This window comes from Natator depressus, chromosome 19 (assembly GCF_965152275.1).
Source record: "Natator depressus isolate rNatDep1 chromosome 19, rNatDep2.hap1, whole genome shotgun sequence".
In the NCBI taxonomy this organism is placed as follows: Eukaryota; Metazoa; Chordata; order Testudines; family Cheloniidae; genus Natator; species Natator depressus.
In genome coordinates, this window is record NC_134252.1 from 836826 (window position 1) to 860002 (window position 23177).

Below are 23177 nucleotides of genomic sequence, written 5' to 3' on the forward strand. Positions count from 1 at the left end.
TGACCTGAAACTTGGTCAACAATGAAAACCTGTGGTAAGAATTTTATCTTGACCCAAGTTGAAGTTTAGTACTAGGAAGCATTGTATCATTATTTTGTAATCATTGCTGACTTTAATTCCTTACTACTTGCACTCACTGAAAACCTCTCTTTGTAGTTAAATAAACTTTTTACATCTAATCCAGTGTTGTGAACTGTGTGGGTAACGCTGTTTAATGTGGCACATTGTTGTATCGTGATCCCCTTAAAGGGTCAACTGACTTGGCTGGACGGTGCAGAACACACCTTTTGGGAGAAAAATCCAGGACCGGGAGTGTGTTGGGATCACCCTGCAAGTGGTAATCAAGGCTGCTGGAAGCTGGAGTGTGGCTGGTTGCTGACAGGCTGCTGGGGTTAGAGGTGCTTGACTAGGGCTGTGGCTATCCACAGACACTCAGGGTGGGCCCTGCCTGCTGTCTGAGAGCAGCCCAGGTTGGGAGCACAGCAGTAAAGCATTGTGAGGCAGGGCAGGTGGTGACAGCCCCTCACTGGTCTGGTTTGCACCCCGGACTGTCATAGATACCAACTGCAGCTGGGCCCTAAGCCTGGCCCGGTGCCTGGGGCATGTCTGTTAGCTCTGCTCTGTAGTGCTCAGAATTCTTACCAGCAACATATGATGAGAGCAGCCTGTTACTGCTAATCCCCAACTGCTACATGATCCTGCCCGGGCTGCCCACATCCACTGCCACTGATCCATAGGCCTGGGGCTCACAGTGCCACCCCAGCCACAGGCAAAGCCTCTAGAAACGCGGCACAGCACCGGGAGGCACCTGGCACGGATGCTGGGTGCACAGCCCCTGCTTTCCCAATGGGCCCTGAAGCACATGGGATGTTTACCTCACTTTCAATTAGTTTAGAATAAAATTGATTTGAGTAATTAAAAACCCTGGTGTATTTCCTAATTACCACTCCATGTATTCCCTCATCTTACTGCTAGCACTCAGCAATCCCATGCTGCAGACAGAGTGGGTGTCTGGGGGAGAGGGCTGGGTGTTGGTGGAATTGGTGTGAGTCATTGGGAGCCCCATAGCTGGGTTGGGTTGGAGGATGGCAGAACTGTGCACGTGGGAGGAGAACTGGGGTACGTGTGTGTGGGGAGCAGAGGGCAGGGGGAATTGTCTGTGAGATCCCAGGGGTATTTCAGACCGCACATCGCTTCTATGCATGGGCCAGGCACATTCTACTAGAAGAAGCAGCAGCCTAGCTGATTTGTCTGGGTTAGGAATAGGATTATTTTTGTTTTTCCCTCCTCCATTCTCTTCTCCCCCCAACTTCCTTCCTCCCTCCCTCCCCAACACCAAAACAACACCCTCCCCCCAGCTCGCTGGACCCTCCTGAGGCCGCTCTCGAGCTCGGGCACATGCAGGATTTGACGAGTCTCTCTTCCCTTAAGTTTGCCCTTTTCCTCTTTGCCTTTGTTTCTTGAGAAAGGTCATTGTGCCTCGAAGCTGGGGTCAGCCCTGATCCTAAATCCAGCTGGCAGCATCTCCCTGCAGCCTGCGCCACCATATATGGTCAATCATGGGGAGAGAACCAGTAGAACGGGGCTGGAGGTGGCTTGGACGGCAGCCATCAGGAGGGCTTTGACTCCGCTGCATTGCTGAAACCCCTCCGTGTGGCTGCAAGTGTGAGCGCCACACTCTGGAGCTCAGCAGCCTTAGAACTGAACTGTCCAAAGCACAACAGAGGAAGCAAGCACCCCTCGGCCTGGGGAGAAGGATGGGGCCCAAGGGCCAGAGAGACATGCCAGGGCCCCATACAAATGTAACTCTGAAAAACCACAAGCCTCCGCATCCTTCAACACCCTGCCTCCCCCAGCACGGAGGCCCGGGCAAATCCATGCATGCGCAGCTGTCCCCACCTCCTCTCCCTCACTCCCTCTTCCCGATCCAAGGGCACATATCAAGCTGAGCCTGGCTATTCCTCCTTAAATAGAGCTTACAGGTGACTGCAAAGATTTGAGCACAATTTAAGGTAAGGCACCCAGGCAAATGGCCCCATAAAAATTGATAGAGGGGCTCCCCATCCCTGCACTTTAGGAGGCTCTAACATGTATTTTAAGTGTTTGTCACAAGGTAACACTTTTCCATGTCTGAGACAGCAGCAGAGGCCCATGCACTGAGCGCCAGGCCAGCTCTGACACACACCTGCCTGCTCAGTATCCAGGCCAAGGCCCACCCAGCTGTGGGGTACCTTTGGGGCTCAGTAACTCTGAGCACAGCAGATTAGTCACTATGCCATGGTGGTTAGCTCCCCGCTGCACCATGGGAAATGGTCAAAGGGGAAAGCCTGGCCAGTCCCCTAGAAATAAATGAAGGGGAACAACAAATTGAAGGTTTGAGGGCAGCTGCTCTGAGCAGCCAAAGCAAAGAGAAGTTGCTCTGGGACTCAAGGCTTTTCCTGGCAGAAATTCATGGTTTTCTATCCAAGGGGACAATTGGCAGATCAGGCCCCCCTGCTGCTGGACCTCTACCCTGTGCAGTAGGATGAGCTCATTCAGCTAAGCCTCCTGGGAAGTGGGTAGAGGCTGCATGCACCAGGGCAATAACCAGATGGGATCGAGGGTTTCAAGCTGGCTAGCTGGGGCACTGGTAGTACAGTTTATGGGTGCAAAAGCCTCCATCTGGGGTATCACCATGCAGAAGAGGACTCCTGTGAGAGATCTGAGATCCCCATTCCATGGTCTGGTGTCCCAGAACAGCACGTATCCAGCGGTCACTGCTATGGAAAAGAATCAAACCTGTGACCTCTGTGAGGCAGGGCCTAGTGTTGGGAATGAGGCACTGGCCTGGGACATGGGCTCAACTCCCAGCTCTGCCACAGACTCCCTGTGTGACCCTACGGAAAGTCACTCCCCCGCTTGGGCCTTTGCTTCCCCAGCGTGTAAGACAGATAATGATCCCACACAGGAAACGGATGAGACTAAATCCATTCATGGTTTTGTTTAGGCACTAGGTCTGAATCAGATAGAAGAGCCAATGCTGCCATCATACTAGGAAAATTAAAACTTATCTCAGAGGTTCTCAAACTGTGGTCCATGGACCACCAGTGGTCCGTGAGCTCCATTCGGGTGGTCCACGGATTGTTCCCTCTAAGGTGCGTGCCTGGGCGGCTGCACACAACAGAACGAAGGGCCACCCCCCCAATTAGTGGAACTGCGCAGGCATGGCTCCTCTAATTAGGTGCCTGGACCCTGGGGAAGATGCACATGTAAGGTGAGGTGGTGGCCTTGGTGGGAATAAGGGGTAGGTAGGAGGGGCCAGTGGGGTGAAGGGGGGGGGGATTTGGGATGTGCAGGGCTGCAGCGGCCAGAGAAAGAGGCGACTTTCCCCAGCTCCAGGGCTGCGGCTTCTGGGGAGAGACTCCCCCTCCTTCCCAGCCTCAGCTCTGTGGCTGCTGTGGCGGGGGAGAACCCCCCCTCCTTCCCAGCCCCAGCTCGGGGGCTGCCAAGGTGGGGGGAGAGAGGCCACGTCCATCGCATTAGAAAGGTAAGACTACTGATATTAAAATATGAGTTGTGTGCTTTTACCTGTAGAACAAAAAAATATTAATTATTACTAAGGTTTTTTTATATAGTGCTGTTACCAAAGCGCTTTACAGCTAACAGTGGAAAGATCATTATGGTCGGCCGAGACCCTCAGCAATTTTTCAAGTGGTCTGTGAAAAGTTTGAGAACCAGTGACTTATCTGATGAGCGCAGCAGCTAGTCCCACCTTTGGGGGAGAGAGAGAGACCGTGAACAAGCCTCAGAGGAGCAGCCGTGTTAGTCTGTATCCCCAAAAGGAGGACTTCTGGCACCCTAGAGACTAACCCGTTTTATCTGAGCATAAGCCTTCCTGAGCTGCAGCCCACTTCATCGGATGCATCCGAGCTGTTCTCCAGGCCAGCTCCCGCCTGCCCCCTGCCGGAGCAACCGGACCTTGCGCCGCTCCCCGCCCGGCGTCCCGCCGGCCGAAGCGCCTCCAGCGAGCGGCCGAGGAAGCCCCGAGCACGGGCCTGGCCTGCCGGCGACGCCCCCGGGGCGAGCGGCAGCGTGGGGTGCTGGGTGCCAGCTGGAGCCTCCTCGCCCGCCCCACAGCGACGTGACTCGCCTTCAAGCCTCCCTCGAAACGCGGCTGCCCGATGATTCCCCGGGCTCCTCGTTCAGCCTCCCCCGAGCTGCCTTTTCCCACCTGTCCGCCCCGCCCCGAGCCCCGAGCGCCCCCCCGCCGGTTCCCGCCCACGGTGCCGCCGTCGTGGCCGCCCCGAGCCGCCGCCGCCCGCTGCTCTGGCTCCCGGGCCGCCCCCGCGCCGCCGTGACCCGACTCCCGCACGGCCCCGGGGCGGGGGCCCGGCGGGCGGGAGGGCGCGGCCGCCCAAAGGCATGCCCGGAAGCGGCGCCGGTCTCGGTCACAGAGCCGCTGCCGGACAGGTGCCCCCCGGCAGACCCGCAACCGGGGCGCGGCCGCTCTCGAGGCTCCGCTCGCCGCCCCCGGGCCCGGGCCCGGGCCCCTCAGACCCGACGGGACCCGCTCTCGTTGGGCTCTGACAGGGGCTTCCCCGGCGCCCGCCCGCCCGCACCCGTCAGCCCGGGAGAGGAGGGGCACAAGGGCCGAGCACCCCAGGCGCCGGCGGCCCACAGGGCGCTTGCCCGGGGCTCCAGCACCCCACCTCACGCCGGAATCATGGTGCCAGCGGAGATTTCCGGTCGGGCCCGTGAGGGGGGAGCACCGAGAGGGAGGGTTTCCGGTCGGGTCGGTGAGGGGGGAGGGTTTCCGGTCGGGCTGGTGAGGGGGAGCACCGAGAGGGAGGATTTCCGGTCGGGCCGGTGAGAGGGGAGGGTTTCCGGTCGGGCCGGTGGGGGGGAGCACGGAGAGGGAGGGTTTCCGGTCGGGCCGGTGAGGGGAGTACTGGGAGGGAGGGTTTCCGGTGGGGGGAAGCACTGGGACGGAGGGTTTCCGGTCGGGCCCGTGAGGGGGGAGCACCGAGAGGGAGGGTTTCCAGTCGGGCCGGTGGGGGGAGCACCGAGAGGGCGGGTTTCCGGTCGGGTCGGTGAGGGGGAGGGTTTCCGGTCGGGCCGGTGGGGGGAGCACTGGGAGGGAGGGTTTCCGGTCGGGCCCGTGAGGGGGAGCACTGGGAGGGAGGGTTTCCGGTCGGGCCGGTGAGGGGGAGCACCGAGAGGGCGGGCTTCCGGTCGGGTCGGTGAGGGGGAGGGTTTCCAGTCGGGCCGGTGGGGGGAGCACTGGGAGGGAGGATTTCCGGTCGGGCCCGTGAGGGGGAGCACTGGGAGGGAGGATTTCCGGTCGGGCCGGTGAGGGGGAGCACCGAGAGGGCGGGTTTCCGGTTGGGTCGGTGAGGGGGAGGGTTTCCAGTCGGGCCGGTGGGGGGAGCACTGGGAGGGAGGATTTCCGGTCGGGCCCGTGAGGGGGAGCACTGGGAGGGAGGGTTTCCGGTCGGGCCGGTGAGGGGGAGCACCGAGAGAGCGGGTTTCCGGTCGGGCCGAGCCCCGGGAGGGAGGGTTCCGCCAGGCGGGCGCGCGGGGAAGATGGAGACGATCCTGGAGCAGCAGCGGCGCTACCACGAGGAGCGGGAGCGGCTCATGGACGTGATGGCCAAGGAGATGCTGATTAAGAAATCCACGGTGCGGCGCGGGCGGGCGAGGGCCCAGCTCTCCCGTTGGGGGCGGTGGGGCAGTGACTCGCCTGGGCCCGAGCCTGGAGCGACGGGACGCCCCTGCCGGCACCGGGCGTGGCCCCCCCTTGGCGCGGCTGCCGGGCTCGTGGCCCCGGGCCCCGTAGCGCGGCGAGTTCCACGGGAGGCCGCGTCCCGGTCCGAGCGCGGTGGGGGGTGAAGCTGGCCGAGTAAGCCGCGTTGTGACGTCCCAACAGCGGCGCTTTTCCCGCTGACCCAGGGTCTCAAACTGTTTTACTGGCGACCCTTTCGCACGGCAGGCCTCTGAGTGCGACCCCCTAATACGTTAAACACGCTTGTTAGTGTATTTAACGCCATTATAAGTGCTGGAGGCAAGCCGGGTTTGGGGTGGAGGTTGACCGCTCACGACCCCCATGTAATAACCTCCGGACCCCCAGTGCGAGAACCCCTGCCCGCGAAGCAGAGACTGTTCTCAGCTGAACTTCAAGCAATAAATCGGGCATTAGTTAAAGTCCGGCTAATCCTTTTTTCTGGCTTGTCTTGTAGTTACGTGACCAGATTAACTCTGATCACCGCACCAGAGCCATGCAGGACGTGAGTATCATTCCTCCGCTTTACCTTACAGCTGTGTACCGTAAAGTTTATGGGCTGGATCACAGGATGGTGTGGTGTTGTGGATTACTTAAGCAATACATCACAAACTGTGTTTCTGGATGTGTGTAGCACATGAAGATTGCAGAGTACAAGGTCAAAGGAAAATGGCTTTTTGTGCACTGCAATAGCTAATAGACATGTGGGATAATAGTATTTACTGGAGTATTGCTTACAGTTAAACTCATGAGCTGAGTTTGCCTAGTTTTTTTTCTGTATGCAAATTTTAAAAGTGTATTCATATTAGTACCTATATTTATTCTGCAGAGGTACCTGGCATTGAAGTTGTAAGGGCCATTCTCCACCATGCATGTACATTACCTTTTACCAGAACTTGGGCACATGGAGAATGAGTTGGATGGATTTACTTATCAGTCTTAGCATTAAAAGCCTTTAGGAATATTTTAAATCACAGTATTATTTTCATTTTAGCTAATTTATTGAACAGCAGAACTTCACAGAAGAGCATGAAATGACTTGGGTAACATGTTATTGCATTTCCCTGAAAACAATTTCAGCTGCTAAATTTCCCTATAATGTTTCATTACTCTTCAGTGAGCTTTCTTTCATTTCTTGGTCTGTTTGACTCAAGTTTGTGAGATTATCCTTTCAAATGTAAGCAAGCTTTGTCAAGCTTCCAAGAAAGCAGTTTGTTTTTCCTAACTTCTCTGCACGTTGTGCTGTATTGCAGCAAAAGTACATGCATAACACTAACATGTTTTTGTTTTTTAGAGGTATATGGAAGTGAGTGGCAATCTGAGAGACTTGTATGATGATAAGGATGGGTAAGTGTCTGCAAAAAGACCTGATCGGCCTTTTTTAAAAACTGAAAGGTGTGCTAGCTAAATGCCTTCACAGAGGGTATGTCCACACAGCAATTAAACAGCCCCTTAGCCCAAGCCCTGCAAACCTGAGTCAGCTGGCACAGGCCAGTCTCGGGTTTTTAATTGCAGCGTAGACTTACCCACGGTGCTTTACAAAGCCACGGAAGGGACTTAATGGCACTTCTTAAGGCCATGTATAAAGAGAGTGAAGCATTTAGAGCTATGGCACTTGTCAAAGTAGAGATTCTCTTCCCCTGCCCCTCCCCCCCAAAGCAAACTTAATTTTTCTTCCAGGAGTTTTATTGCACTTGCCAGATTTTAACTTGGGAGGAAAGCCTAGTGGTGGAAATAAATCATTGATGAGACATTTCTGATGAGTGTCCAGACATAACCTTATCAGTACCATAGAGCAAAATGTCATTACAAAGCCATTGCTGGCTTAAGATTTGGCTGCGAAATACCGTTTGATCCCAATTGTGTGGGGGTGGGAAGGGGAGGGAAAGAATAATTGTGCCATAAATGTAGGCTTTCCAAAGCATCATGTTAGAGAAGAAATTGCCACTGAAGTGGTCCATTAAATAAGATGCAGTTAGGGCTGAGTTATCTGCACTCCCATTTGTGGGTTTAATGAACTTTAAGAGAGGGGACCAACAAAAACTACTGAATATACTGATCGCAGAGTTTCATTCCTAGTTCATACCAAGACCTGAACATAGTTAAAGATTCCTGCAAATCACATTTAACTTGCTATGTGTTGCTTCGTCGGTAGAATAAGGGACAAGAAAGGGTGTTACTGGTTCAGCACACTTCAGCAGTAAATTCTTCCATGGCTATGTCTACACTGGCGCTTTTGTTGGTAAAACTTTTGTCAGTCAGGGGTGTGAAAAAAACACACCCTGACCGACATAAGTTTTACTGACAGACGCACCGTTGTCGTAGGGGGTGGTTTAATTATGCTGACGGGAGAGCTCTCTCCCGTTGGCACAGAGTGGCTACACGGGAGACGTACCTACACCAATGTAAGGTCTGTAGTGTAAACATAGCCCATTGAAAAGGAGTGTATGTGGTGATGGTACCAAAGGCACCAGTGAAATCATATTTCAGTGCTTGATACCGTCAAAGCAACTCTCCAGATTTGCTATTGAATTTAATCCTGTGTCGACTGTAACAGGGTGTGGGGGAGGGGTTGTTGTCTCTTTTGGCTTGAGTCCCTCATTTGAGTGGGAGACTCTGAGAGGCTTGAAGGGCAGTAATTGGGGATGATGCACCTGAATGTCGGAAGGAGAGCAGAGCCCCAAAATCATAACCCTATCTGAGTTTGAGATCTCTATGTAATTTTGGTTGAGAGATTGGTATTGCAGGGTGGGTGACGACTTTTCCATATTTTTGGGAACGCTTGTGTAATCAGAATGCCAGAACTAGACATGAAGAGAATCATTAATGAAACTCTCCAGTTACATCAGTTTCAATATCTGTTTGCCATAAACAATCCTAATCCTGCCCTCTATTACCTTCAAAATCTGACTTTAATTGTTTCTCCTTGACCCTCAGGTTACGGAAGGAGGAGCTCAGTGCCATTTCAGGGCCAAATGAGTTTGCAGAATTCTATAATAGACTAAAACAGATCAAGGAATTTCACCGGAAGCACCCAAATGAGGTAAGTGCCTCTGTATGCCATGGGTATGTGGACCCACAGGACAGTGACAAGGAGTATATCTATACATTGAGTGCTCTTGGATGCTTTGCGTTATCAGTTCGTTTCTTCTCAACCTATTTTGTTTATGACAAATTCCAAAATATTAAAATGTGGTGAGTGAAAAGAGGTGGTTTTAAACCAGGGGCCATGTTCAAGTTCCTGTGATAGAAGAGGCATTCCATTAAAGAGAGAGAGCAGCCCAAGAATGAGAAAATGTGCAAAATGCTAATCATGTCCCATGAATGTTGTGCTTTCAGTTTAGGAGCTGTGTTCTCCTTTGCTGTTGGGGGAGGCATTCAGCATTGCCTTCCATGTGCTGGCCAGAGTGTTTTTTTGGGGGTGTGGGGTCCTCCTCCCCTCTGTGAAGAAGGCATTTTTAGGGGTTGTCTACATAATTTGTTTCTGCATCAATGAAAGGAGAGAACCTCTGGAATTCAAAACAGCAGAGTGCCAGTTGATGCAGGGGAATTTCAAGGCAATTGCTTGATAGAGTTGACTTCATATCTGTCCCTGCAGCCTCTGAACTGAATGGCAAAGATCCTAGTGCCTTGGCTTTTCCACACTCTGTGGCCAGGGAATCTACTGTTCTCCATGCAGAGTACTTTGTGTATGTATTGGTTACATGCCGTCGAAGAGGAACTGAATAACACACACAGTAATGTTGAGCTTTGATTTGGCAGTGGGAATACTTCTGTAATAGGTTCATTATGGAAAGTGCAGATTTGTCAGTGTGACTTCACATTAATTGGTCTGGACTTTTTCGCAGTAGTGAGTGTGAGTGTGTATTTTTGCTATAACGTCTGATCTTTCCCGAAGATCTGTGTGCCGATGTCAGTGGAATTTGAGGAACTGTTGAAAGCCAGAGAGAACCCCAGTGAAGAGGCACAAAGTAAGTCTATGGTTTCATATTTAAACTTAGATCTAGCAAAAATGCCACGCTTGCTTGTTTTTATTTAGTGCGTTGTCTGGTTGGCTTGTCTCTGAATCTCTCCCCTTAATAACTCTCTGAAAGTTACTCTCAGATTAGGTGCCTGTGCAGGGGTGGCAAGTTACATGGGCCTGTGGTGCCTGGCTCCAGCAATATTCAGGGCCGGGGGCCCAGCTCCACCAATATTTGGAGCTGGGTGTCTCCCCTGGCCCTGCCTGGAGCGTCCCCCGCCTGCCTCCCTCCCCTGGGCCCCGGAGCGTCCCTGCCTGATTAAAAGCAGGCAGTTCCCCTGCTGCTCTGTGCTGCTCTCCTTTGCCTGGGTGGCAGCCTAAGGCTAGGCTACAGCACAAGAGCAGGCTGAGGCAGCTGGCTGCTGCTGCTGCACCGGAGGAGGTGCACACATGATTGGCAGCCCTCCCCTCCCCCAGCACCCACCTCACTCACCTGAGCAGCTGCTGGGGCTTGAGTGTCTGACCCTGTGATCCTGCCCCTCCCAGCTTGCAGCCACGGGGCAAGGGGCAGCCTCCCCTCTGTGAGGCTACGGTGTGGGGCAGCAGGCTGCAGCAGGGGAGGAAGCTTCCTGGACCTGAGCAGCTTGGGTGAGTGTAGTGACACCCTGCACCTCCCTCCGCCCACAGTCACTGCTTCTTTCCCACGCTGGCAGCCCCAGTGAGGCTACGGTGAGGGGCAGCAGCAGTGGGGGAGAGGGTTGGGGGGAGTCCTCCTCTCTGGCCCTAGCCCCGGGGCAGCCAGTCTGCACCCCAAGCTCCTCATCCCTGGCCCTGTCCCACCCCAGAGCCTGTGCCCCCAAGCCAAAGCTCTCACCCCTTGCACCTCAAACCCCAGTCCTGAGCCCCCTCCTGCACCCCTGCTCCAGCCCAGACCCCTCACCCAAACTCCCTCCCAGAGCACATCCCCCACACCCACTCCTCCTGCCCAAGTCCAGATGCCACACCCCAACTCCCTCCCAGATTCCATCCCCTGCACCCCAACTGCCTGCCCCAGCCCAGACTCCACACCCCAACTCCCTCCCAGAGCCTACCCCCTGCGCCCAAACACCTTCCCAGAGCCCCAAACTTCCTCCCAGACCCTTAGGGGGGTGTGTGGGGGTGCAACTTGGACCCGTTCTGGGCACCACCAAAAATTATACAAACCTGCTGCCCCTGTGCCTGTGTGTGTATTTTATCCACTCTGGAATGTTCTGCAGTAAAAGCGCCTCTCGCTTGAGAGTGGATCTAGCGTATTACTGTAAAGGAGCAGTTAGTTGATTATGTTTAGAACCTGCAAAAACATTAAGAAACATTTCACGTAATATAGCTTGTATTCGGCTGCAGTTACAAGCTATGCTTACGTGAGATGGTTCTAACACAAGACGGATACTTGAAATGAGAATAATCTGTAGTAGTTCTGATCTTCAGTATTTCTAATAAAGCTCTTTGCATAATGTATCTTCTGTAGATCTAGTGGAGTTCACAGATGAAGAAGGGTATGGCCGGTACTTGGATCTTCACGATTGTTACCTCAAGTACATTAACTTAAAATCATCAGAGGTAAGAGGCTATAATTGCTTAGGAGACATACTCAAATATCTATTATTGAGTGTTCAGAGACAAGCATTTCTGGTGACATTTTAAATAGTTCATTTCCACCCATGTGTTGTACGGGTGCCTATTTTTTGGAGGCTGCAGGTTAAGGATTTTTAAATTCTAAGCGACCCTTTCCTGGGCTCTCCCATTCGTGCAGTTGTATCTACAGTTGCTCTCACAGGCCTCTCCACTGATGTGGTCTTGAAAGAGGCTGTGCTCTTTTTTCGCCTCTGTTACCAAATAGCCCAGGGTCTCTGAAGTGGCATGTTGCAACCCAGAATGGAGGTGTGGAAAGATGCCATTTCTTGTGGTCCAGTGGGTGACTGGAGATGTATTGTTAATCAGGTTGTTTTGTGTGTAAAATCTGACACCCAGCCTCTTTATTTTCAGAAACTGGATTACATCACGTACTTATCCACGTTTGACCAACTCTTCGATATTCCCAAAGAGAGAAAAAATGCTGAATATAAAAGGTGGGCCCTTCATCCGTGACAGGCTGTCCAGGAGGAATTAAATTCTGTGATGCGCATTCAAGGCCCTTTAATGTGCCTCTCCAATCCTGGGGTGGAGGGGAGTTTATGTTATAAACCATAAATCCAGTGTGTCTATTCAGTCCATGATTTTTAGTATCTAGCAAAGTTATGAATTTAAGTGTCCAGGCTTCTCTTTTGAAGGTGTTGTGCAGATTTCCTTTGAGGAGAGGACTGAGGATATGTCTGCACTGGTATAGAAAACCAGTGGCTGGCCTGGGTCAGCTGGCTCAGGCCAGCGACTTTTATCCCTGTGTAGACCTATCCTGAGAGGTCAGATTACGAGTGATCTCTTTGTGAAAGTGTTCACCCACAGATGACATGGTGGTTTTGGTCTTTTATCATTTTTCTGTGTGAGTGTCTGGTTTCACCCACATAATTGTTGTTGGGGCATTTAGTGCACTGGATAAGGTACACTGTATGTGATAGGCATGTGTAGAATCCATAGATCTTGAAAGTTGTGTTGTGGGGGGTGTTGCTCATTGCAGCAGTGGAGAGATGTCTGCATGTTTTGCATCTATTGTTCAGGCAGGGTCTGGTGCCACTTTGAGTTGATGTGTCCTCCTGGTCTGTGGTGATCTTGCTTCTGATGATGAGGTTGTGGGGTTGTTTGAAGACCAAAATGCAGGCTTAGGAAATATGTCTTTCGGGATGTGGCCCCCACTGAGTCTGGGTAATGTTGATACACCGTATGGGTTCCAGTATGGGGTGGTTGGTGACACCTAGGGGTGTGTGGTTGGAGGGAGTTTTATGTTAGTATTGAAGCAGGTTCTCTTCAGGTATTTGGGTGCCTAGTTCCATAATGTGATCTGCTTCTCTGGTGGAGTTCTGTGGGTTGTGGAGTTGTAGTTGGTTCCACTTTCTGTTTTTGTGGTGGATGGCTACCACCCGGTGTTTTTGATAGTAGTTTTGGGTTTCTTGCATGATTTTCAGGTAAGTTTCCTGTTTTGTTTTTTTCTTCCAGTATGTGGGAGCATGGGATTAATTCTTGTTTGAGGGGGTCCCTTCTGGAGTATATGAGGTGCAGTATGTGATTCCTCAGTTTTGACAAAGCCCTTCTGCAGAGCTCTTCAGCAGATATGGAGTTGTAAGTGATGGTGAGACCTCTGAGGATGATGATGTCCCTTGCATTTGCTCAGGGAGTAGATTATGCTGTTAAGTTTTGCTTCCTTTTTCTTCGTGTTCAATTCAATATCTTCCTTTGTTGTATTCAGTGTTGTTATAGCCATGTTGGTCCCAATATATTAGAGAGACAGTGTGGGTGAGGTAATATCTTCTATTGGACCAACGTCTGTTGATGAGAGACAAGCTTTTGAACCACACGGAGCTCTTCTTCAGGCGTGGGAAAGGTACCCTAGCATCACAGCTAAATAAATACAAGATGGAACAGATTGTTTAGCATAAGTAGTTAACATGTTTCAAGGATCGCTCACGGTGAAGTGGCCTGTTAATACCTCTCCAGTCCTTTGGTGAGGGAGATGGAAAGCTGGAGAGGGTTTAGTGGGTTATTACAGGTTTCAGAGTAGCAGCTGTGGTAGTCTGTATCTGCAAAAAGAAAAGGAGTACTTGTGGCACCTTAGAGACTAACCAATTTATTTGAGCATAAGCTTTCGTGAGCTACAGCTCACTCCATCGGATGCATACAAAAGCTTATGCTCAAATAAATTGGTTAGTCTCTAAGGTGCCACAAGTACTCCTTTGGGTTATTACAACAATCTATAAGCCATAAATCCAGTGTCTCTATTCAGTCCATGATTTTAAGTGTCTAGCAAAGTTATGAATTTAAGCTCCCAGACTCATCTTTTGAAGGCATTATGCAGGTTTCCTTTGAGGAGGAGAACCAAGAGGTCAGATACAGAGTGATTGCTTTGTGAAAAGCATTAATTCACAGTCAGGATGAAAATTCACTGTGGGGAATGTGAATGGGTACTCCTTAGATGTAGTTTTAGTGTTTCATAAAGTAAGGACTTTCTGCAGAATCCACACCCTCTCAGAAATATGAGCAGGATCTAAGCTGTCAGTGTTTTGGAATTTTCAAAAATGCTTAAGTTTTGGCCTCGCTGCTCCTTTGAAGGCAAAGAGAGTTTTATGGTTGACTTCAACTGGAGCAGATTTAGGCCAAGGCTGAGCACTTTTGAAAGTCACATCCTATGTCTTTTAGCTTTTATGGTTGTGAAGAGAATTGTCCAAACATAACTAATGCAGGGTTTGCAAACAGAGCCTGAAACAGTAGCTCTGAGAGGTGTGAGCTGTCCCATCTATTTGTCAAGTTAATGATGAAAATATGTTTTATCCATGCTCGAAGAATCCTTGGTTAAGTGTGGCTGTGTAACTAGGGTTCACTGACATGGTGGTAAAAATATTGGAAGCCACCAAAATCTTGTCCCACATTAGGGCCTCTGCTGGTGCCATTAAAGTGGTGGTAGCACTATTGGGAACACTATTGGGAACTGCTAAAATTCCCTACTTGTGGACAGGGCCATGGCTGGGACCCAGACCATGATAGAATGTAGTACACTGGCTTGTGTGTCTGGAATAACCCATGTTAGAGAACCATGGTTTAACCTTGATAGATATCTATGGCTCTTTGGAATGACTGTACAGGGGGGATCTGCCAAGGCAAGAATAAAACAGTTTGGGCCACAAGTATGCTTAAATATGTGAGAGATATGGTAATGTTTGTAGTGTAGAGAAGGCCAAATATCAACAATCCACACTCATTGCTAATTATTTTTGTGTAAACATCCAGTGAATGTTCTTCTCTCTCCTTGTTTTCCCCCATCTGTTTCATGCTATTTATTTTTATTTTTTCTTTCTAAGTCCATACGCTTTGCAGGCAAGCTTCTCTGTGTAAATGTTGAGCCTTTTCAATTTCAGACAAATCATCTCTTACTGAATTGCTGTTTACAAGACTAACAGATGATGTGAAATTAAATTACACCTACATGTGTGTTTGTGAGACTGTCAGGTTGTACGTGCTGTATTTGTCAACTGTGAATCTAGCCTGTAACCTAAAAAGTCAAACAGATGAAGAAGTTTCATTCGGATTGAGGCTTCTGGTGAAATAATCTGTTACCCAGAGGTTGTTCTTAACAGCCAGGAGCTTGTTCAGTAGAAGAGAGATTTGTTGGGAAGGAAGGAAATAGTGGGACTATTCCCTGTATAATTGTGGGGCAAGGGGTGTCACCATGATGCGGTTCAGTATGGTATGATGCAAAAATTTCTAATGTGTTCATTTTTTGCAAACTCTGATACTGAGTTAACTGAGCTGGCTCTTCCTCTGCCAGGTATCTTGAAATGCTTCTTGAGTACCTGCAGGATTACACAGATCGGGTGAAGCCGCTGCTGGATCAGAATGAACTTTTTGGGAAGATTCAGAATGAGTTTGAGAAGAAGTGGGACAATGGAACGTTCCCTGGTTGGCCGGTGAGCAATCATTATGCACACGTGAAATGCTGATCTATTTCTCACGGCTTGCGTACAGTGTCGTGGTGTGTAAAATGATCATCAAGGTTAACAGTCTCACAGTGTAGTATAGTTCAGTTGTGTCCCAAAACAGTAGAGACACTGCTTACTGCTAATGTGTTTTCTGTCTTTCCAGGAGGTTTCCCATGTATTTGATTTGTTCAGTTTAGTGCTGAGATCTCCCCATTATTAACAATATCATCCTTCTTGAAGGAGGGAGGATATTTTGGTATTGCTGCTCAAATGTTATGTAATGTTCTGAAGATTTATCTAGCAACTTATGTGGCTTTTCTTGGCAGAAAGAGACCAGCAGTGCACTTACCCATGCCGGAGCCCATCTGGATCTCTCGGCCTTTTCCTCTTGGGAGGTATGTTCTCTGTGCGTTAAGCACTTTACACTGAAAAATCTTGGTGGGATCCATCCACCTTGTTCCTTTTCAAAATTCTCTTTGTGGGAATGTGAGACTCCGGCCACGACCACTGTAAATGGCAAGTTCACTGTGCAGGTGGCCTCTGCTTTCTGTCACTGGAGATACCAGTAACCTGGAAGCATTTTTCTCCATCGTAGCTGTGGTCAGGCTCCTGCCATAGACGTCATTGATCTGGGTAGAAGAGAGCCACCTTAGTGCTTTCATGAGCAATGCTGGATTTTTTTTAATGAATTAAAATGGACACACTTGTATCATATTGTTGTTACCACCTGAAAGCAATGCTTGTGTACATTGGTTTATTTTAATTGTACAGGAATTGGCCTCCCTGGGACTGGACAGATTAAAATCTGCTTTACTGGCTTTGGGTCTGAAATGCGGCGGGTAAGAAGCTGTGGCTTTTTTCTAGATTCTTTTCAGTTATTGTGCTGTTTGTCTCACACTTCTGCATTGGACATCTGTTTGTTTTCCAAAGATCTGTGGAATAATTCTTATACAAGACAACAGTGAAAGTATGGCAAGGAATTCTTATCATATACTTTGCTTTGAAGTCTGAGGTTCATAATGGACTAATACATAATACGGAATAGTGGGACCTCAGGAGCCTGGGGAAACCCTGATGCAAAAGCAGTGCCTAAGCCATGCTCCTCAAGGATCACTGAAACGTGATGCTTATTCTTACAGTCTCATGACCCTCTGAATGATTTAATGTATAATGTAATTAAAAACATAATTATGTGAGCACAAACCAATCTACTTAAAAAATAAACCTACACCCTAAATTCACCTTGTTCCCTGCTTTTTCCCAGCACTCTGGAAGAGCGTGCTCAGAGGCTGTTCAGCACAAAAGGCAAATCCTTGGAAGCCCTCGATTCTTCCTTGTTTGCCAAGAATCCAAAGACAAAAGGAAGCAAAAGGTGAGTCCCCAAAAGTTTCATACCCAGGTTAGCCCTTCGCTTGGACTAAAAGTTTCCTGTTTGGCTGGTTATCGCCTTCATTATTGCCCCAATGGCAGAGCTGAGATGTTCCTGGAGCATTAGGATGCTCTGCATATTGGGACCAAATGACTGAGTTAGCTGGTCAGAGTGTCTGGCCTGACTGATCAGTACATGTGCAGCAGAGGCTACAGGGAGTGGTTGATATTTGTTTTCCCACTTTCTTAGTAGCTACAAATCCAAATATATCTTTAGGAACTGGGTGCATGGACAGCATTTGCAGTGCTTGAAAAGGATTTCACAAAGTTACCCTTTGTATTTCCAGGGACACAGAGAGGAACAAAGACCTTGCGTTCCTGGAAGCTCAGGTCTACGAGTATGTAGAAATTCTTGGGGTAAGGTTTTTACTTTTTACCTTTTTTGAGCTTTGTAGATGCAGTGCCTTCAAAAGGTGTTGCAAGCTCATTCATGTCTTCCATCTTATCCTTTCTTAAACACCATGTATAGAAGGGTTATTTTATGTATGGTGCTGTACAAATCTGGAGATATTTAAGGCAGGGGGTTGGAGCTGCTTATTCCTGTTGTTTGTTAACCTGTCAGTTTCTAGTTAAGAATCCATCTCCTATAACAACCGATGCTGAGGATTGCGTCTGCCTCTCTTGTGAATGGCAACCCAGACAGAACAGTCATGGTGCCCTTGGGGCAGCCTTTTCTCCTTGGTGTAGAACTTAGATTTTACATCTAACCACCAGAGACAGCAAGCCCCTGTGAGTGCTGCCTTTATTCGGCTTCATGTTCTTGTCACAGTTTTCAGTGGTCACTCTTAGAAGGCTGATTGCCGTTATTGCCTTGGAAGTGGTTGTAATTGAAGCTTTCCCCTATCTTCTCTTGGTGAGAACTGCATTACACCCAGTGACCTTTCAGATTGTTGGGCTGAGCAAAACAGGGTGGAGTTCTCTTGTTCGACTGCAGACAAATCAATGCTGTGTTGTGGCACAGACACTAATGAAGCCAGTGGAGGGGATTTAACATAAGAAGGGTGAATACTCCTGTGATTTCCCCCACACGTTTTTTGGTTTGTTCGTTTGCTACCACATATGCTGCCATGTTTGGCTGCTGCACTTCATGCCTGTGTGCTTTCCTGCATCATAGGAACAGAGACATCTCACCCATGAGAACGTGCAGCGTAAGCAAGCCCGCACAGGGGAAGAGAGAGAGGAGGAAGAGGAGGAGCAGATCAGTGAGAGCGAAAGCGAAGATGAAGAGAATGAAATAATTTACAACCCTAAAAATCTGCCTCTTGGCTGGGATGGCAAGGTGAGGCTGGCTCCCCAGGTGCTCCAGAGCAGAGATCTTTGACTGTATCCAAACCACCTGTCTTGCCATCTGACCTAAGCTTTGCCTGGCTTGTTTTTCAGCCTATCCCCTATTGGTTATATAAACTGCATGGTTTGAACATCAACTACAACTGTGAGATTTGCGGTAACTACACCTACCGAGGGCCAAAAGCTTTCCAGCGGCACTTCGCGGTAAGTAACGCGTTGGCATTAGCCCATCAGTCATCTTTAAGGTAATCCTAGTTATATGTAACTAGTGGCCGGAGTCTTGGTGATTGGAGCTGTCACTTCTGGGCCGGAAGGGCATGTTCGAATCCTGTCCCAGGACATGGGCCCATGCGTGGTGCTGAGACTGCAGGGCTGTACCGTTTGAGTTATAATCCATTTGAAGGGGCACTCAGGTGCCATTTGCCCTTGAGGGTTGTAGGGTCTCCCTCCTCAGGTACCCCGATTCCAAAACTGTTGCTGAGTACCTGGTAGCTACCGCCTTAGATACTGGCAGTATGTTGACAGACACCTTACTGTAGAGCTCTCTAGCAAAGCTGATAGAGGAAACAAGTTCCGTAAAACTCAGATCTAAGTAACAGATTTTAATAGCTTTTAAAATATACCTAGGAGCAAACTGGTCTTTCAAGGGATATAAATGTAAGTGGATTCTAGTTTTGTTAGTGTTGAGATTGTGAGCACTAGGAGAAACCTACACTGAAAACCAGTGAGATGCCTATTTCTGGATGCTGCTTCTCTCCTTGGGGCTAATAACGGTTTAATTATAATGGGCCTAAAAAAGCGTGATTTTTAACTCTGCACTTCTGCAGTATGTGACGAGAACCCTTGATTGTGGATTTGCCATTTAAATGAAAGTGAACTTTGTTTAAAGATGCTCAGGAGTTTATAGCACTGCATCTGCTGCACTTTATACAGTAAGGGAGTCCCCACTCCTGCTTGTCAATGAACTTTTGTCCGAATCCTACAGTATTTTGGCTGAAAATCCATCTTGCCAAAGCATGTGACTACTGTATTGTTATTGCTGTATTATAGGGGAGCGCCTAGCCTCGTGGAATCACAAACTGCTTTTAAACCGTTGTTGTTGTTTGTTGTTGTTATACTATAGGATTGTAGCTTAGTTCTAAGATTTGATATTATGAAATTCTCATAAGCTGATTAAGTTAATGGTGTCTAATGTGTAGTCGGTTTAAAAAAATTAGTTTAAAAGTGGCTTCAAGTACTGCCATGACTAATCTTTATGGATTTACAATCAAATTTTCCTTTTTTGTGAAACTTTTTTCTTGTATTGTTGTGTGACAGGCCCACATAAAAGGGAAACTAACAATCTTGTATATAGTCAAAGGAAACAAACTGGAAAATATGGATAGAAATAGTTTTTCCTCTTGTTTTCTTTCCATTCTAGTCCTCTTGGGCATTAATTTGTTGTCTTCAGACAGGTTTGACTTACTTTAACGGTGTGGCTGTGACTTTGTGGGCTATATGTAACTCTCTCCTGTATACTGATCTTTCTGCTCTGCCTCCAGGAGTGGCGTCATGCTCATGGGATGAGATGCCTGGGCATTCCCAACACAGCCCATTTTGCTAATGTCACGCAGATTGAAGACGCAGTCTCTTGTAAGTGATGTTGGCACGTCTCTGTTCAGAGCTGAGAGCAGGTGGAGTCTGTTTTCATCTGTGCTGGTCTGTGGGGCGCATGTGGGGACGTGCTGCCTGCTGTGATTGCCAATGAAGAGACATTCAGCCAGCAATGTTCTCACTGGGGGGAGTAACTCTTTATATGGTGGAACCTCAATCATCCAATTGCAATTAGGGGACACGAATCTTCTTCAGATAATCAAGAGGCTGGTTACACTCAATTGAAATGCATGAAGTTCTTCCTGTGTGTCTCCGTGGTGAGGAGGGAGAAGGGAAAGACCTGATGAAATTCAGCCAGGGCAATCCTATAGGTAAATCCTGTTACAAGCATGAAGCTTTAGCATTTTAACTGGCCATAACTTAATGATGTTGGCTTTGGATACTTCAGTCAACGCCAGAATGCAAAGCTTCTGCTCTGGGCACGTACCTGGTGAGGGCAGCAGCCGGCACGAAGTTGCCTGGCCACAACAGAGATAGAGATTGACTTCTTAGCTGTGGAAGCAAGAGTGAGCTAACTGTGTCCCCTCTTCCACTGGCAATTCTGGAGTAGGAAGGGAGAGTCAGATAGAATTTCTGCCCGAGCACAGCAGTAAAGCCCAGAAAAAGGAGTTTAATTTTGCTGTTAAGGCTACGTCTATACAGCAGCTGGGCGGTGCAGTTCACAGCTCAGATAGACATACAGGTGCTAGCTCGGCTCAGATTAGCATGCCGGCCACTGCAGCCGCCCTGCTGTTTTAGTGCAGTCACTTGAGAATTACACCTGCCTGCTGCTGTGTAGAAATAGCCTAAATCAGTATTTCTCAAATGCGGCCACAGCCTCCAGAGCAGTGACTGGGGGGGTGGAGGGAAGCAGTGGAACCTCCCCCAGGGCCACCAGCAGGGGTTGGGCCCTGCCCCCCTGTGGAGCCACAAATGCCAGAAGAGCAGGTGGCCAGTGAGTTCCCACCTTCCCTGGGGCAGTGACACTAGGGCTTCGGGCTTTAGCTCTGGGCTGGTGGGCGGCAGGCTCCAGTCATGGGACTTCAGGCTCCAGCCCTGGCCGTGTGGCGGCGGATGCCAGCCCTCAGCTCACCACCCTCCCCGCATTGCCTCTGGACCCCACTGTCTCCCTGCCCACCTCCCCATCCAGGGCTAGAGCTGTGTAAGTCTGCTGTGAAAATTGATATTTGTAATTTGTATGTTTGTTAATATCACTTTTCACAGCCTCCCAGATAGCTAGTAAGTCTGCTGTGATTATTAACAAACAAAAATATCACTTTTCACAGCAGCAGGCTTATGAGCTAGTAAATCTTCTGCTTTTTGGCTGCCCCTTTTTTTTTTTTTTAAATAAAAGAAACACAACAAAAAAAAGACAAGAATGTGCAAAGCACCTTAATCATGTTTCTATTCTGTTTAGGTCCAGTAAGAATAGAGACATCTGTGCATTATTTTTGTTATTGAATCTGCAAAACCAACCAACCTTTACAGGGATTTGCACATGTAGCTGTGCATATTGATTTGTTTTTCCTAAAGTTCATTAAGTATTTTAGGAAAAAAATGTAGAGCAGCCACCAGCAAGAGTTGGTGGCTGCACTCTGGGGCCACCAAAAAATTTGAGAGAACCCCTGGAACAGATGCCCATGAAACATTCTGGCTCTGTTTCAGTGCAACTGAACTAGGGTTCCCTTTATTTCCCTTCCTCTCTAAGCTGGCTTGTCAGCTCATCAGAACTCTCCCCCTTACACTTGCTACTTCAGCTTGCTGGTCTCCCTTCCCTTAAGAGCTTCTGTAACAGCTGGCTTGAGGCAAACTTGCCTCTTGCTTCTAAGGGGCGTGATTGCAGTGTCCCTGAGCGCTGCGGGGTTGGGAAGGGTGTCTGCAGTGCCTCTGGTGAGCCGACATTCAGATGCAGCTTGTTTTACGCCCAATGAGAAATGCTGCACACAGTACAAACTGTCAGACAAGCCTAGTGTCTTACATTAACCATCAATCCTGTCTGAGGCTCTCTGCTGCTCGGGTATCTACCTGAGCTGTCTTGGCCACCCTCTCTTGTTGAGTAATCTGTGCAATCCGTGTCAGCCCGTGAGGCTGAGGGGAGTGTGTTTTAAGAGCAAGCAGTGTACATTCGGCGCTAGACTAAGTGCTGATAGTTCGAGGGAAATGGCATTCTGATCCAGTGTGACTTTGTATTCGCAGTGTGGGCAAAGCTGAAGCAGCAAAAAGCTTCGGAGAGATGGCAGCCTGACACAGAGGTGAGCTGAGGATCAGTGTTCAGGTGTTGCCGTTACTGTTTGGCTGAATCTGTCTTGTTACCCGGCATAACCTCTAGCCCCAGCAAAAGAGGTACCAGTTCCCTGAAGAATCTGTTGAATGCTGGGGAGTATGTTTGGAGACCACCCTGCTTGTAACAGAGCTCCTGTTGGTGGAACTGTGTAGAGCTGCACATGCCTCGCTAGGAATGTATTGCTCGTTAGTATGACACCTGCCCTTCTCTCTGTCTAGGCATCTTCAGACCGTGTCTCTGCAGTGTCTAAACCCTTCCTGTTTGGAAAGGGGCGGAGGGAGGGGGAAGTGAGGTATCTTTAATCTAAATGGTGAGAGATTCCATGGAGTCACTCTGTGAAAATTGTACCTAAGAACCTTCCATTGTAGCCCAGGGGACCTACCATGACGGAGCAGACTGTTTATAGAATGCGCGTACAATGCAGCGTAAAATCCAGTTTATTACAGAATTTGCCGTTGTCCTGCTGAGTTTAGCTAAGCTGTGATAGAGCGGACAATATACAGCAGCAGGCAGTGTAACAACTTAGCATGCTTCCCCCCAGTCCTCATTGCAAACCGATATTTATCCTTCTCTGGGAGTCCACTGAAAGACCCTATGTGGAGATGTGCAGAGGGGATCTTGGTCTGAGGAGCTGACAGGCTGCTGTTGGTGGAGCTAAATCTCAGTTACTGTAACTCTCCCATTCTTATTTCATGCCGTGCCCAGATAATACCAATGTTCTCGCTTCCCTTCTAGGAGGAATATGAGGATTCCAGTGGGAATGTGGTGAATAAAAAGACCTATGAAGACTTGAAACGTCAAGGGCTGCTGTGATGTTCTCTGGTTGGGGGATTTGGCACCTCTGAGGCCCTTGGTGAAGCACACTCAGCCCTGTGCTTTCTTCTCTGTACTTTTGCATTTTCTGTTCCGCATGAACATACATTTCAAGGACACTTTGTAGAATCACTTTCTAGTAAGTCCCTTCTTGTGCAAGGCAGAGTTGTGATGGTCCAAAATGTATTTTATACTAAAAAGATACTGCAAAAATAAACTGATTTTAATGTAGGACATCCTGAGTAACTTCTCTCCTTTCGTAGCCTGGTAAGGAAGAGCTCAACTCGATAAAAATATCAGGAATCTCTCATGCACACAGCTATTAGAGATCACAACTCCCAGTGTAATATCGTTGCTTCTCTGACGCTCCAGTTCTTTGAGCTGCTTTGGTGGGATTGACTTTTTTTTAAA

The 23177-nt window shown here is 49.0% G+C and overlaps 1 protein-coding gene across 1 annotated transcript; it reads left to right on the forward strand.

Annotated features, from left to right (window-relative positions):
- Positions 1 to 5487: 5487 nt before the first annotated feature.
- Positions 5488 to 22988, forward strand: SF3A3 (splicing factor 3a subunit 3). Its single transcript, XM_074934358.1, has 17 exons — positions 5488 to 5658; positions 6216 to 6263; positions 7053 to 7105; positions 8696 to 8801; positions 9657 to 9729; positions 11227 to 11318; positions 11745 to 11827; positions 15172 to 15310; positions 15649 to 15717; positions 16094 to 16161; positions 16587 to 16694; positions 17038 to 17107; positions 17865 to 18029; positions 18131 to 18241; positions 19579 to 19669; positions 21866 to 21921; positions 22689 to 22988. Exons 1-17 carry the CDS (start codon positions 5563 to 5565, stop codon positions 22764 to 22766), a joined length of 1506 nt encoding a protein of 501 aa, XP_074790459.1. The 5' UTR covers positions 5488 to 5562; the 3' UTR covers positions 22767 to 22988.
- The last annotated feature ends 189 nt before the right edge of the window (positions 22989 to 23177 follow it).